We start from the raw sequence: 15,140 nt of genomic DNA on the forward strand, positions 1-15,140 counted from the left end.
ATTTTGGGATCAAATCAATTCCCTTGTCTATAAACCACGTAACAAATTTAACCGTATTATTAGGTAAACAGTTTGGCGCCTACCGTGGGGCTTAGACAGCTGCGTAATTCAGTTGATCCTTTCGTCTATTACTAACTTGTTTGATTCTTTATTTCATAGCAAAATCGAAAAAATGGCAGCTAACTATGTAAACATCACACAAAATGTTGAGGCACACGAAAATCTGCCTCAACATAAGGATTCAATCAATGACACCCGCAATAAGAGGGCGTGCCAATTTCGGTACATGACGGGAAATATCCCCGACTTGTGTGGGAGACAACTCCTAATAATGCTTTGGACGAGCACATTGCGAAAACAATAAGGATCTTAAGAGAGCAGCAAAAGGACATTATGGGCTATCTCTCAAGGCAAGACCAGGTTATGGCAGAGCGGAAGCAGGCATTGTCAGGCGCTTCGAACAACGCGAATGGTAGAGGCCCTGTTCCTCCCGAAGCTCCTGCAAATCAAACAGCTCAAAGAATTGATAACAACACCTCGAGGGGTAAGGTCAGCTTCGACAGAGCTGGGGGATTAGCAACGGATCCGATAATGACAACGACAATGGTCCCTTTAAAACCAAACTCATGATATTCATAAGGGAAATGAATGCGAAATTGGTTTCCAGCAGTAGAGGGAAGGAACTCAACACATAGCAATCACAGGAACTGACGCATGCTCCTAAGCCAAGAGAAGATGACAAAAGGGAGGAGTCATCGGAATCCCATCAGGTACCAAGATATTTTCAGGTACTGGAAGAAACAAATACAACCAAGTTCATGGCAGAAGAACTAGAACAAGTGGCTTTGTTCGAAAAAATCCTGGAGAGAAAATTTCACTTGGGGACAGGACTCAACCCCGAGCTCAGGTTAGGATTTATTGATTTTCTTAAAAATAACGTTGATTGTTTCGCATGGTTGCACGCTGATATGACAGGTATCCCGCTAGAGGTGGCCATGCACAAACTAAGCCTGGACCCAAGCATCCTACTGTAAGGCAGAAGAAACGCACAATAGGCAAGGTAAGAAACAAGTTTGTTAAAGAAGAGGTAACTTGGTTACTTGATATTGGTTCAATACGGGAAGTAAAGTATCCTGACTGGCTAGCTAACATAATTGTAGTTCCAAAAAAGAATAATAAATTTTGAATGTGCGTAGATTATAAAGATTTGAATAAGGCGTGCCCGAAAGACTCGTTTCCACTGCCAAACGTTGATCAAATGATTAATGGAATGGCCGGATAAACCTAGGGGATCAAGAAAACTTTGTTTATAACAAACTTTGACACATATTGTTACAATGTGATGTCTTTCGGGATTAAAAATGCCGGAGCCCCTTACTAGAGGCTCGTGAACAAGATGTTTGAAAAATAGATAGGTAAAACAATGGAAGTAACATAGATAATATGTTGGCCAAGTCTTTGAATGCAGATGACCATTAAAAACATATCCAGGAGAATTTCGATATCCTAAGGAAGCACAACATGAAGATCAACCCCAAAAAATGCAAATCTGGAGTTAGCTCTGGTGAACTCTTGGGTTTCCTGACGTCACTGAGAGGGATCGAGGTAAATCCCGATAAGATCAAAGCTATCAATGACACAAAGGCTAACCGAGTGATTAGCCGCTCTAAGTAGATTCATTTCTCGGCCTTCGAAAAAATATCATCACTTTTTCTCACTTCTGAAGAAGAAAAACAACTTCGAATGGACTGCAGAATACCAACAAGCCTTAAAAGATCTAAAATGCTATCTATCAAGCACTCTGCTACTATTAAAACTCGAGGAATGCGAACAGTCGCTGATATGCTTAGCGGTCTTAGAGGTAGCGGTAAGTGTCGTTCTGGTCCGGGAGGATGCAAGTATGCAATCTCCTATCTATTATGTTAGCAAAATTTTGTCGGAGCGGAAACTCATTATCCGCACCTTGAAAAACTCGCCTTAGCTCTCTTAGTCACCTCTCGAAAGCTTAGACCTTATTTTCAGTGAAACCTGATAGCCGTGGTGACAACTTTTCCCTTGTGGAATGTCTTTCACAAACCTGAGTTGTCAGGTCGACTGGCCAAATAGGTAGTTGAAATTAATGAATTTGATATTGAGTATAAACCTAGGACTACGATCAAGTCACAGGTTTTGGCCGACTTTGTGGCCGATTTTAGCATCAGGTTACTGCCGCTGGCTGCAAAAGATGCAATGATAGTGTCGAAAACAACATCAGGAGTTTGGAACTTGTTCACAGAGGGGGTTTCCAACGTGAAAGGGTCTGGGCTCGGGGTGGTCTTAATCACGCCCTCGGGAAAAACCTTAAGGCAGGCCATAAAAGTTGTTCCATTTACTAACGAAGCTGAGTATGAGGCTTTGATTGTAGGACTTGAACTGACACGGTGGGATTGACTCCGAGGTTATTGAAATCAAATGTGATTACCAACTAGTAGTAAATCAAATATATGGAATCATTGACATAAAAGAGGAACACATACAACAGTATGTGATTAAAGTTCAAACTTTGCTCGCATGGTTCAGGGAGTGGTCGATCAGCCATATCCCGAGAGAATAAAATGCATAAGCAGATGCATTGGCCAATTTGGGATTGTCTACGGAGATAAAAGGATCAGATTCCGATACCGTCATTCAACTTATGCATTCGATTTTGGATGTGGACGGTTATTGTAAAGTAAATACAACCAACTTTGTCTGGGACTGGAGGAATGAGTTCATCGATTACCTTCAGCACGACAAGCTTCCCAAAGACCTGAAGGCATCCCGAGAACTAGTCACCAAAGAGGCTCGTTACAACCTCTATGGAGGGGGGCTCAGTTATATAGAAGGTCATTCCAAGTCCCGTTGGCCCGATGTTTAGGATCCTCGGAGACAGACTACGCCATGAGAGAGGTTCACGGAGGAATTTGTGGGAATCATTCCAGTGCAGATTTGTTGGTACTAAAATTAGTTAGGGCAGGCTACTATTAGCCTCGGATGGAATAAGACGCGAATGCATTCATTAAGAAATGCGACAAGTGTCAATGTCATGCATAAATGGTGCACCAACTGGCAGAACTCCTGCATTCGATATTGTCCTCATAGCCATTCTTGAAATGAGGGATGGATATAGTCGGGCCGCTGCCCCCGGGTCTAGGTAAGGTAAGATTTCTTTTAATTTTAACTGATTACTTCACTAAATGAGTTGAAGCAAGTCCTTACAAAAAGATCAGTGAGCGCGAAGTGGTCAATTTCCTGTAGGAAAACATAATTTGCCGGTTCGGAATACCGAAGGAGATTTCCTGCAACAACGAACCATAGTTCATAGGCTCCAAAGTCATAAAAATTCTTGAAGACAGAAAAACTAAAAGAATCACATCTTCGCCAAAGCATCCGAGCACAAATGGGCAGACGAAATCAACCAAAAAGGTGATTATTCAAAACCTCAAAAAGAGTTTGGAAGTAGCCAAAGGCAAGTGGCCCAAAGAGTTACCGGGAGTGCTATGGGCATACTGGATGTTGTCCAAGTCAAGCCGTGGGATACACCTTTCTCTCTCGTATACGGCACAGAAGCTCCAATCCTGGTGAAAGTAGGTGAAATGACCATGTGGTATTTTCGGGCGGACAAAGAAGCAAATAATGAGGCATTGCTGGTCAAACTGGAGTTACTTGACGAACGGAGGGACTTGGCACATATGAGAATTGTGGCTTAGAAACAAAGGATGGAAAGATATTGTAATCGGAGGGCCAATCTCCGCTATTTTAAAGTAGGAGACTTAGTTTTGAGGAAAGTGACTCAGAACACCCGGGCGCTCAAGACGGGAAAGCTGGATCCGACATGGGATGACCCCTATCGGGTTTCAAGTGGCACCGGAAAGGGATCATACGAAATAGAGAATCAAGATGGATCTTACTTATAGTGAAAGTATGTGCTGCACTTTTTTCCCTTCGACCTATTTTTTTTTCCGACTGGGTTTTTCTGGCAAGGTTTTTAACGAGGTAGCAACATATGAAATGAGAATTGTCAGCAAATTTAAGACCTTTAAAAGACAAGGCACTGAAATAACAAGACACTAGCGGATGTTTAAATAATTCTTTGCTTGATGGCAAAGTTCCTAACGGGAAACAAAGCTTGCATCGAACCAAAGATTATCCAGCCATTCACAAGTGTTTTTCCTCAAAGGAGCAAGACTTCCAGTTTTCCAATTCTCATTCTGCGCATTCGAACACTGGGGAGGGAATGTTATGAGAATACAATAACTTGATTGCCACAGAAAGCAGGACTATGAGACCCGGGAATAATAATGTCACATCGAGACTAGGGACTATGCAACTAGCCCCGTAGAAATAAGTTATACTAATTAGCCACATGTATTGGCAATTTCTTTTCTTTCAGCAAATGAATGCTTATGTAATTTTGAAGATAGAAGGAATAAAATAAAGTCCTTTTATTTTTATCTTATTTCTTATCTAAATGATGAATTGATTTGATCATTTGAAAGTTAACTAAAAATATCAAATGCTAGTGTGAGAATGAACATGATATGTCCTCTTTAAGAGCACCGTAAATATAAGAGGCTTTTCTATTATGAAACTATCATAGTAAAGGGTTGATTCTGGAAGGGTTTATGCTCGAAACGCAAAAGCTATCGGAACAAAACACACCTGAAGCCTTACTTAATTCGATGCAAAAGGAATGAACTTTGCACAATAATTAAACAAAAGTTCCTTTTTATTTATCAAACATGCCAAGCGGCATGAATACAAAGATACAAAAGAAGATAACAAAAGAAAGAAAAGAAAAACAGGCTAAATTACGTCGCCACCGGGACTCGGGGGAAGAGATGCATCTACACCCCGGGAGAAGTAGGTGGATCTGCCCTCACCGCAACATTATAGCCTTCATCATCATTCTCTTAAAGTTCCTCCTCGGCTCCCGAAAACTCAGAACTAGAACTAGAAGAGTCAGTTGTATCAGGCTGATCTAGCAGGCTTTCTCGAGCAGTTAACTCCAGCGTTCGGGCCTTGGCAATCTCATTATCGATTTAATAATGCCTACTTTGGACTCTTCCAAGGTTTTCCTCCTTGTATGGTACATAGAGTATATTTTTTCCATGATGAGGGAATCCCCTTGGTGCTGAAGTTTTGCTTTAAGCCTATCAACATCGGTCAAAAGTCCACCCCACTCGGATCTCATGGCACTAAGACTAAGATCAAGCTCATAGATTGTGGTTATGTGAACCTTATTTTGATGTATGATCTTCTTATACCTATCTTCCATTCGGGTCCGATTTTCCTTGGCAACAATAACTTCTTCAACTTTGGAGCTCAAAAGTGCCTCCAAATTATTTGCTTGTTCGATGGAGTAGACTCGCACTCGATAGCAACAAGAGTAACATATTTAGATTCAGCCCACTTAGCCTTTGCATCCCGAAGTTGTGCATGTAGCTAAGTGGTTTCTTGGATGTGAGCCATCACATCCTACTCACTCTATTGCAACTAGGACTCAAGCTCAGCCGCTTCAACAACCTTCGCCTCTAGTACCTGGAGGCGTGCAACAAGTTTATTCCTCTCGGCCAACAGCTGATCTCGCTCGGACATAAGTCCCTCTTTGTTAAGGATCAATCTCTAAAGGCCCTCGAAAGCGAGGAAGCTGGCATTCAAAACAAATATCTAATTCAGAAACCCTGTTGTAACAAACAAATAGAAACATACAGTAAAAAAGAACAAGTACAATACCGCTGCTACATTTTGCATGGAGTTATTTAACATATATTCCTCTGAAAGAGAGTGTAATTGGCGAGCTCCACCGGCCTGGAAACTAGGTGGCACTCCTTTGAGACCGAGATAGAGACACTCCTCATCCCTTGGGGATCTACGGAAGGGGCTGAATAGTTGTGCACTAAATTCCTGTGATTAGGGGACTGGGGAAGAGGGACATCCTCCCCTCCCGTGTCTACGGATGGTAGGGGAGATGTAGTGGTGATGAAGGCACAATTTGTGTGGATGGAGATCAAGCTCATGGTGTTATAGGTTGAGAAGCATTTGCGACAGAGACAGTGTTATTTGTTGGTTGTTCACCAACCAAAGGTAGAAGAGGCCTGGTATCCGGCCTCATTGGATTAGAAGCACTAACTGGGGCCGAAAAAGGAGAATCAGCATTCTCAATTAAGATAAATTCTCCCAGAGCGCTCGGACATCGCCCTCGGTTGGGGTTCAAAGCTCTCCTGATTATACATTCTGTTGAGATGATGAAGATAATTGTTTCCTTTAGAGGAAAGCCTCTCCATATATGGCTTCCACATCATCGCCAATGACCACATTGGGTATGACTGCCTCGGACGTGGCATTCCTCACTTTCTATTTTTACCCCTGACCGAGGAAGAACGTTGCCTTTTTGGTTGCTTGTTCTTTGGCCGGGAAGAAGCACCTGCACAAAAAGCATACTCGAGGGCACCAGTCCGGGTGAGTGCTTGCAGCCTCTGCGGGATTGACCAAACATCCTACAGGAAACAGAACCATGCAGGAGACCTGAATCAAACAAGAAGGTAGGGTTTGCAGGTTTTCTTATGTACAAAGGTGGAATGAAGGAAAAGTCATTTTAATGTAGTTCTTGGCCTTCCACCCATATTTGGGGGCCAAATCCTTCTACCGCCAGGTCTCTAGCGTAGTGATATCCAGAATCTTCCGAACCCATGGGTCTAGGCCTTCAACCCTTGGCGGTGTCCACCGAGTAGCTGAAATAACAAAAGAAAAAAGGTTCGAAATAACATGGAATAACCTTTTTTTTGGGACTTACATGAGCGATTCCAGGATTAGGAGAATGATAGATTTGTGGATGCAATGATATCCCTAGTAGTAATGATGACAAACCGCTTCATCCATCCAAGGTCATTGTCATCATTCATGCTGGTAAGCAAAGTATCGTGGCCATACTTGGTGAAGTTTATTACTCCCTCACGATAGATTTTGGGGGAGTAGAGGTTCATCATATGAGCCAAGGTGAGGGGTTCTTTCGTTTTCAAGCAAAACAGCGGTAGACTAGACACCGTTCGCCATACAGAGGGGCCTGCTTGTTCCAAGAAGATTTTATACCGGCAGCAGAACTACAAAATTATGGGGTCAAGTCCCCTGCTCAACGAGAATGGGACCAAAGTGATGGGGCATGTGTAAACGTACGTGAAATCCTTCTTAGTGAAGGTTACCTGCTCCACTATATCGGGAGCAAAGATGTTTAGGGCATGATAGTCACAATCTTCTTTCACAGCAGGAATACTAGAAGAACGAATAAAAGAAGGATATTTACAAACATCCCAAGTTCGAGGGTTTGAAGTAGGAAATTTCTCTTCGAAATCTTTGGCAGTGTTCAAATGTTTAGGTATGATGGTGCTCACCGTGGGAGGATCAACGTCAAGATCAACCTCTTTATCTTTGCTCCTCTTCGGTCCCCCACCGAAGAAAAGACTGGATTTCTTGAAAAACTTAGAAGACACCATAATGATAAGGAGATGATAAAGTTTTTCGAAGAAGAACAAAGAGAGATTAAAGTAGGAGTAACACGTATTCGAGGTATTAAATGCGAGGAGACGTGCTTCTTATCAAGCATCATAAACTTTTCAGAAGGGTTTAGAAAATTTTCCACCAAGAAAGGAATTTTCACCAACTTTCCGATTACAGAGAGATATGCCACCGGAAAGCAGGGAAACTATCTGTATAGGGTACAATTGGCTTATATTAAATGCTCTAATGTTTAGATGACACGTGGAACCGGAGGCAGGCTGAAGATGAAGCGGGTGGGAACCAACACCGAGGACAATAACTTCGGTTGATATCAGGTGGATCCCCAAGGGAACGTGGCCAATAGAGGCAAGCAAATGTTTGTCATCGGATGATATTTAATGAATATTATTCCTCAGTATTAAATATGCTTCCGTTCCAGAGAATTTTGAAATTCATAGCCTGCCGTTACACATTCATCAATGGCCCCATTATCATTTAAGAGGGGCTTGATCCTAGGATCTTGTTCCCTAGGTATAGCTATAAAAGGGGACTTGAACAATCATTGTAACAGACGAAATCTCTAGCAACACTATGCTACATTTTACTATCAAGCTAAATAATATAATTTTATTTTTTGTCTAGTATTGCTCTTGTCGCTGTCTTCGGAAGCCTTGGTCCTGGAACTAGTCTTGCTATTTCTTTCGATTTCAACACTAAGTCTTATTTTTTATTTAATTTATTTATCATTTTAGGATCAAATCAGTTCGTTTGTCTATAAACCATGTAACAAATTCAACTGTACCATTTTACGGGTAAACCATGGTAATCGTAAGCTAAGATTCGTTATATTCTTTTAATTCCCTCTCTGGGAAAAACACCCTTACCTAGTTTTCCCCCCAAATCATGTATACAAATATTGGCAGAAAAGTAATAAAAAGAGTGGTCTAGCGCACTAAACTCTCGCTATGTGTAAAAATCATGGAAAGATCAAGTTGTTGGGATATACTATTAACCATGCGGTTTAGTCATAGTATTGTATTTTATTCTTTATGGAATAATTATCTATTTAATTTATTCAATTCAATAAAGTGTTATTTTAAATAGATCATTTGTTACATGTGTGTCCTTTAGTTATGTAGTAGACAATTTAGTATATGGAGTCTTAGCTCAGGCACAAGAGATTAAATTATCGGCTCTCATAATTAATAAACTATGTTCACAATCGAAGATATTATTGGGCAAAATATCTTAATTATTGTAGCACAAGATTATAGTATAATTTATCTTGATTATGGGAGTGATTTTACTCCGACTTCTTGTGTAGTATACTTAGTGTATATTGAACGGACCAGGTAGAGAAAATATGTTTTTGTACTGAATATATATAAAACATTTTCTTTAATTCATTAAATGAGCGTATACTCCTAATCTTGATATAACTATTATGATCAATGTGATTTGTTTATTATTTTGATATATCAAAAGTACAACTCTATTCAGAGTTAGTGTATGTCTAATAGATTGGATAATAACGAATATCATTTGTGAAATAATAATTAGTTGATAGAATCCATGACTCGATTTTGAGTTTGATGATACTCCTTTATGTAAGCTTATAAGTTTTTATGTGAAAACTCAGCCGGTGGATTTTGTATCCGTCACTTGAAATAGTTTAAGCGGAATTATAAAGGATTTAATTAGTTGATTGAATTAAATTGTCAGTGATTTAATTTAATTGACAGGTATTTGTGACTTTAACATGGGGAGTTAAAATAAGTGTTAGTGAATTTTCGAAATTCATATTGAGGAGTTCAAATACAGTTTTTTAGTGGAATAAATTGCAATTAATTATAGTAGGTATTAATTCATCCAATTTTTCGAATTAATACTATAATTAGTAATTTCTTACTATTTCAGTGGTTCCTGCTATGCCTAGTAAAAACCTGGACTGACTTGGGGGAAAAGTCATCCTGTAGAGTTAGAGTAGGATTCTACTTGCACAAGCAAAATCCTACATGTTTTTTGGAGCCCTCATTGGCTGAAAAACTAGTCTACATAAGGAAGACGTTTTTCACCCAGGAAGACGTTTTTCACCCAATAACTCACTGTTTAGAGTTGTATTGTTCTTGCCCAATCAAAGCAATTTCGTCCAAAATCTTACTAGGATCATAGCAGAAGATTGCAACTCTGGATTCTTGCTCTCAAGAGGATCTGTGCAATGTCTTTAAAAGATTAGTAGTTCTAATTTCGTAATTATATCATTGTCTAATTTAATGCCTGAATTGTATGCTTGCTTTTGATGCGCATGTTCTAGCGACAACTTTGCGATTGTACCGAGAATCCCTTCAAGGCTTAATTATTGCAAATAACTTATAAACTGCACTATCTAAAAATATCATTTATTAATAATCTCTCTCATTTAATAACATCAATAGAAGTGATTCTCTCAATACATAAAAAGAAAAATCACCCAAATTTCTGAGAAGACAAGCTTTATTCCACATACAAGAATCTTAGAAGTTTACAATCACTTCAATAGATATTCATTTAGCACAGCCGCAGCTTGGACTTTAGCTTTGAAAAAACCAAGCATCATATCCCTATCAGGAAGGTTTTCCTTAACTTCACTACAGCTGAGGTACTCATCTCTCCAAGCACACAAATGGGGAAACTTTTCACTTGTCACTAGCACAACCCCTGTTGCTTCTTCAACAATTTCCAGCCAAAATGGTATGTAATTTGCAGCTACATCAACAAATCCAATTTTGTCTCCGCCAAAAAATTTCTTGTCCTTAAGTTCATTGTCAACAATTTTAAGCATCTCATAAGCTTCTTGTTGTATGCTCTGCTTTTCCTTCTTTCCTTTGCTCCACAATGCTTTTCCCACTACTTCCAAACACTGAAAGCACAAAGCAAAGCTAACAATTTTTAGGACCAAAAGGATTTATTCCTTGTAATAATAAAGTTATAACATAATTTTTTGTCAGGTTGAAACAATTGGACCTTATCTACTATAACAGCTTTAATTTATAAGAACTATCTTTTGGTACATGAAAGTAACTAAACTAGCGTGAATTGCTCAAAGTATACAAATGACCGAAAGATCAAAACTTTTGGCTCACAAAATTTAAAAAAAATTAACCATATAAATATTTTGACAATCCTTCTTTTATAAAACAAAATACAATCAACAAACATTAAACAAAACAAAAAGAAAGAAGAAAAATATCCAGCATCAGAACTTTGACTTTTCAATCATTTGTATTTTTTAAGCATTTCACGCACAGTGTAGTTACTTTAATTTGACAAAGAATAGTTTTATAATTCTAATGTTATTGTGAGTAAAATTCAATAATACGAAATTAACTCAATAAAAATATAGAGGCACAGAATTATGGAAATAAACTCGCCTTTCCATCAAGGAACTTAGCCCAAAAACGTGCAATAGCTCGTTCATAAGGGTCTTCTGGCAAAATGGAAGGGCCATCAAATGTCTCATCAATGTATTCAAGAATGACCATTGACTCAGAAATGGGTTTTCCATTGTGAATTAGCACTGGTATTTTCTTGAAGACCGGATTGGATTGAAGAAGCAGAGGGCTCTTGTTCTGAAGATCTTCTTCTATAAATTCATATTCCACGCCCTTAACCTTTAGAGCCCATTCAACTCTGCGACTATAAGAGCTGCCACTAACACCAAGCAACCTAACTTCTGCCATCTTCTAGAACTTTGTTTCTCGCTTAGCTTGGCTTCAAAACTTACTTTGTTGAAGAATAAATATCTTTTTTTTTTACGTGGTTTCAGTCCTCTTTTCTATAGTGGAAAATTTGGAATAAGTTTCTTGTCAACAAAGCAAACCAAGTACACCAAAATAACCTAGTTGCCTTGTTTGACGTTTGAGTTTGCACTGACGATTTATCTTGTACCGCACACAAGATATACTCCTACTCTCCCAATGCACGCGTTTGATTGCACACAAAATTTATGGGAAAAAATGTGATGACCCAAAAGGTAATCTTATGTTTTAGAATTCGATTATGCACTCTTAAGCCTTAAAAATCTTATTTTTTATTCTCTTCAATTTGTGTGCATAGTCCAGACGTGTTTCCGGAAAGCTTTTATGTTGAAAGTTAATGAAAATAATAATTTTTTCCTTATAAGTTGATTTTAGTTGACTTCGGTCAATATTTTTGGTAAACGATCCCGGACTCGTATTTTGACAGTCCCGGTGGGTCCATATCGAAATATGGGACCTGGGCGTATGCCCAAAATCGAATTCTGAGGTCCATAGCTCAAGATATGAATTTTTTGTTTAAAATTGAAAGACTGAAAATATAATGATTTTAAGAATTTGATTAATATTTGATCTTGTTAGTATCGGGTCCGTATTCTGGTCCTGGAGCCCGATACAGGTTCATTATGATATTTAAGACTTGTCTGTGAAATTTGGTGAGAAACAGAGTTGGTTTGACGTGATTCGGACGTCCGGTTGTGAAGTTAGAAGTTTTAAAACTTTCCTAAAAATTTCATTAAATTTGGTGCTAAATTCGTAGTTCTAGGTGTTATTTTGGCGATTTGATCACGTGAGCAAGTTCGTATGATATTTTAGAACTTGAGTGCATATTTGGTTTGGAGCTCCGAGGGCTCAGGTGAGTTTCGGATAGGCTACGGGAGGTTTGGACTTACAAAATCTGGTTTCTTTCTTCAGCTTCAGTGCCTTCTGGTTTCCTTCTTTGTGTTCGCGAAGCTACTCTCGCGAACGCAAGGAGTGAACTGGAGCTGAGTGGATTTTTGCTCTACACGAAGGCTTGATCGCGAACGCGGAGCGATGAGGGCTTTACCCTTCGCAAACGCGACCCGTCTAACGCGAACGCGAGGCTTTAGGGATATGGGGGAGGGTCTGTCATCCTTCTACACAAACACGAGCTCAAGCTCGCGAATGTTGTTGATACCCAATTTTTTCCTATGTATTTTTATATACAAAATACTTTCAAAATAGCATGTACATACATATATAAGCAAGCCCAAGAGTTTTGGTATTTTTTTCCTAATTTTTAAATTTTAAAATCAATTTATTATCTATTTTTAGCAGTACAAAATCCAATAATTATTCTCAAGATTATCATTTTGGTGAATAACTTATTTTATTCTCATATTTATACCAAAATATAATTAAGGTGATTTTTGTATATTTTTCACAAATCTATTTGATATTTTTAAGCTAAATTGCATGTAATTGCAATTATAGCCTATTTCACGATTAGTAACATTTTATAATTATAAAATTATTTTCAGTATTTTTAAATTAATATTTATATAGTATTTGTTGGCTCAGTTTTTTTAATTTACTTTTAAAATTATTATTACTCTTTTTATAAAATAAAAAGGGAAAATAGGCTATTTAAAACTTAGCCCATTTTTATTTCAATTACAGCTCTTTCACCTTTCAATTTTGGCCCTCAATTTGACCCAATTCCGTCCCCAAATTAAACCAGCCCAATCCCCAAATTACCCGACCTTTGACCCCATTAAAAAAAACCCACCCGGCTCCCCTTTGATCCAGGCCGTTGATCATTTTGATCAACGACCGTTATTCACCCTTTCCTTTTTCAATTCCCAAACCCGCTTGACCTAATTCATTTCACTTGAGACACCTCCTTTGAACCCCTTCGTCTCTCAAATCCTCTCGAGCCTCTCCGAAATCCTAATCGTCTCCCACCTTATCTCACCATGTTTCCACCGAAATCCATGGCGTCTCCGGCTATGGATGGTCTGTACTCATCCTTTCTCACCATCAGACTTAAACTATTCAAGGTTTTGAAGCTCGACTTCAATGGCTCTCTTCAAATCCTTCTCAGATCTGTAGATCTATGGCTTCTCCGGCCATTACCCCGACATTTTCAAGCAATATGAGTCTTTTCGACTCAGGATCTGAATTTCCTCAAGACCTTTCTCATTTCTAGGGTTTTCTCTACAACTCTAAGTCGTCTGAGGTTCTGTACTCGCCTATTTTTTCTTAAATCTGTGATATATCTGGGCTTTACTTGACATTTTAAAAGGTTTTTCCCCAAATTTCTTTTTCAAAATCGCTCAATTTCAATTTTAGAGTTTCTGAAAAAGTTTCTTCAAATATCTTTCCGATTCTTTCTGTTCTTTCTTCATGTGTGTTTACCTATGTTATGCTCGTATGCTTTCTTTTCTACTATGCTTGAGTTTGCTCTCTTGTTTCCTTTCTATTATGAAAGATTCTTCTACTTTTGTTGTTATTACTGTACTCACATGTTAATCCGTGTTGTTAATCCTTATTCTTTGCTATACGTGTTGATGGTTGAGTTCTTCAATTTTGTTCACTTTATTTAGCTCTGTTTGTGTTCTTGCTAAGCATATTTCACTTGCTTTTGTTTAAGCTCGTATCATCTCTTTCTTCTGAACTTGTTTAAACTCCGAGTTTTCTCAAACATTCATGACCTTGAATCAGTTCTTTCTATCATGTATGTTTGTTTCTCATAAAGTCTTTGGAAGAGACTTCTGAGCCTCTTTCAATGACCTACTCTCTCACCTCTATGTCTAACTCAATTCAACACCCTAGGATTTGGGGGTTTCTTTGGCAAGTGATACTAGGGTTCCACTTTGGGACCCTAGGCTTTCAGACTCCCTATGAGTCTGTAACTGAACTCGATTACCTTTTGTTTGTGACTCTAAGGCTTTCAATGTTAGACTCTTTTTCTGAGTAACCTAACGATTTTTTTCGTTTGATTGGTATGCTTTATATATATGTGAAATTTCTCTTTCAAAAGGTTTTTACCAATAGATTGATTGATTCAGAAATCCTTTTAATAAGGCTGATGAATTGTCACTGATTTTTCTTCGATTGAACCTCCTTTACCTTTCTTGACTTGGTTCATTCGAATTGAACCTGTAATTTGGGTTTCATGGCTGTTTGATTGATTCTCTTGCCATATTTGGCACAAACCGTGTACCATTGATGGTTTTCCTTAAATAACCTCTATGTATTTACCCTTTTTATGCTATTGTGAAAAGATTTTAATCAAATTTCTTTCCTCAATTGTATTCTACCCGTTTGAAATCAAATCCCTTAACTAAAGGGAGATCATATGAGACTGATTTCAAAGTTATTTCCTTACCTTTCTTACTCGTTTTCTGCACTATAAAAGGGACTACCCTTCTGCACTTTTGACACCACTTCGAGTTCAATACACGACACCTTCACACTACCAATCTTTAAACTTTCAATTCAATACTTAAAATATTGTTTTGAATTCAATACTTCTTTCAATACTCTGCTTTGCTTGAGATCTTTTGGAAATGCTTTGCTTACAACTTGGCTCTTTCAAGACTACTGTTTTTACTTGTTTTCCCTAAAACTGGTATGTTCTGGTTTAATTTTCTGCCTCACCCCTATGTGTTTACTTCATAGCTTCAGCATTCCTGCCTACTTTACTATTGTTGTTCAGTGATTAAACTACGTATGTCCTTTCTTTGCATCTGTTTCTATTGTGAATCCCTACCTCTATTCCCTTCTATGTGTTTGAGTTAAGGTTCTTGGCCTGGAAGTATCCAAATTACTGCCCAGGTCATATAACCTGATCCACAATAGATCCTA

The 15,140-nt window shown here is 38.5% G+C and overlaps 1 protein-coding gene across 1 annotated transcript; it reads right to left on the reverse strand.

Moving 5' to 3' along the window:
• Window positions 1-9,900: 9,900 nt before the first annotated feature.
• Window positions 9,901-11,406, reverse strand: LOC104248424 (probable glutathione S-transferase). Its single transcript, XM_009804669.2, has 2 exons — window positions 10,926-11,406; window positions 9,901-10,414 (listed from the first exon to the last, which is right to left on the reverse strand). Exons 1-2 carry the CDS (start codon window positions 11,232-11,234, stop codon window positions 10,043-10,045), a joined length of 681 nt encoding a protein of 226 aa, XP_009802971.1. The 5' UTR covers window positions 11,235-11,406; the 3' UTR covers window positions 9,901-10,042.
• Window positions 11,407-15,140: the final 3,734 nt, after the last annotated feature.

Source organism: Nicotiana sylvestris, chromosome 7 (genome assembly GCF_000393655.2).
Source record: "Nicotiana sylvestris chromosome 7, ASM39365v2, whole genome shotgun sequence".
In the NCBI taxonomy this organism is placed as follows: domain Eukaryota; kingdom Viridiplantae; phylum Streptophyta; class Magnoliopsida; order Solanales; family Solanaceae; genus Nicotiana; species Nicotiana sylvestris.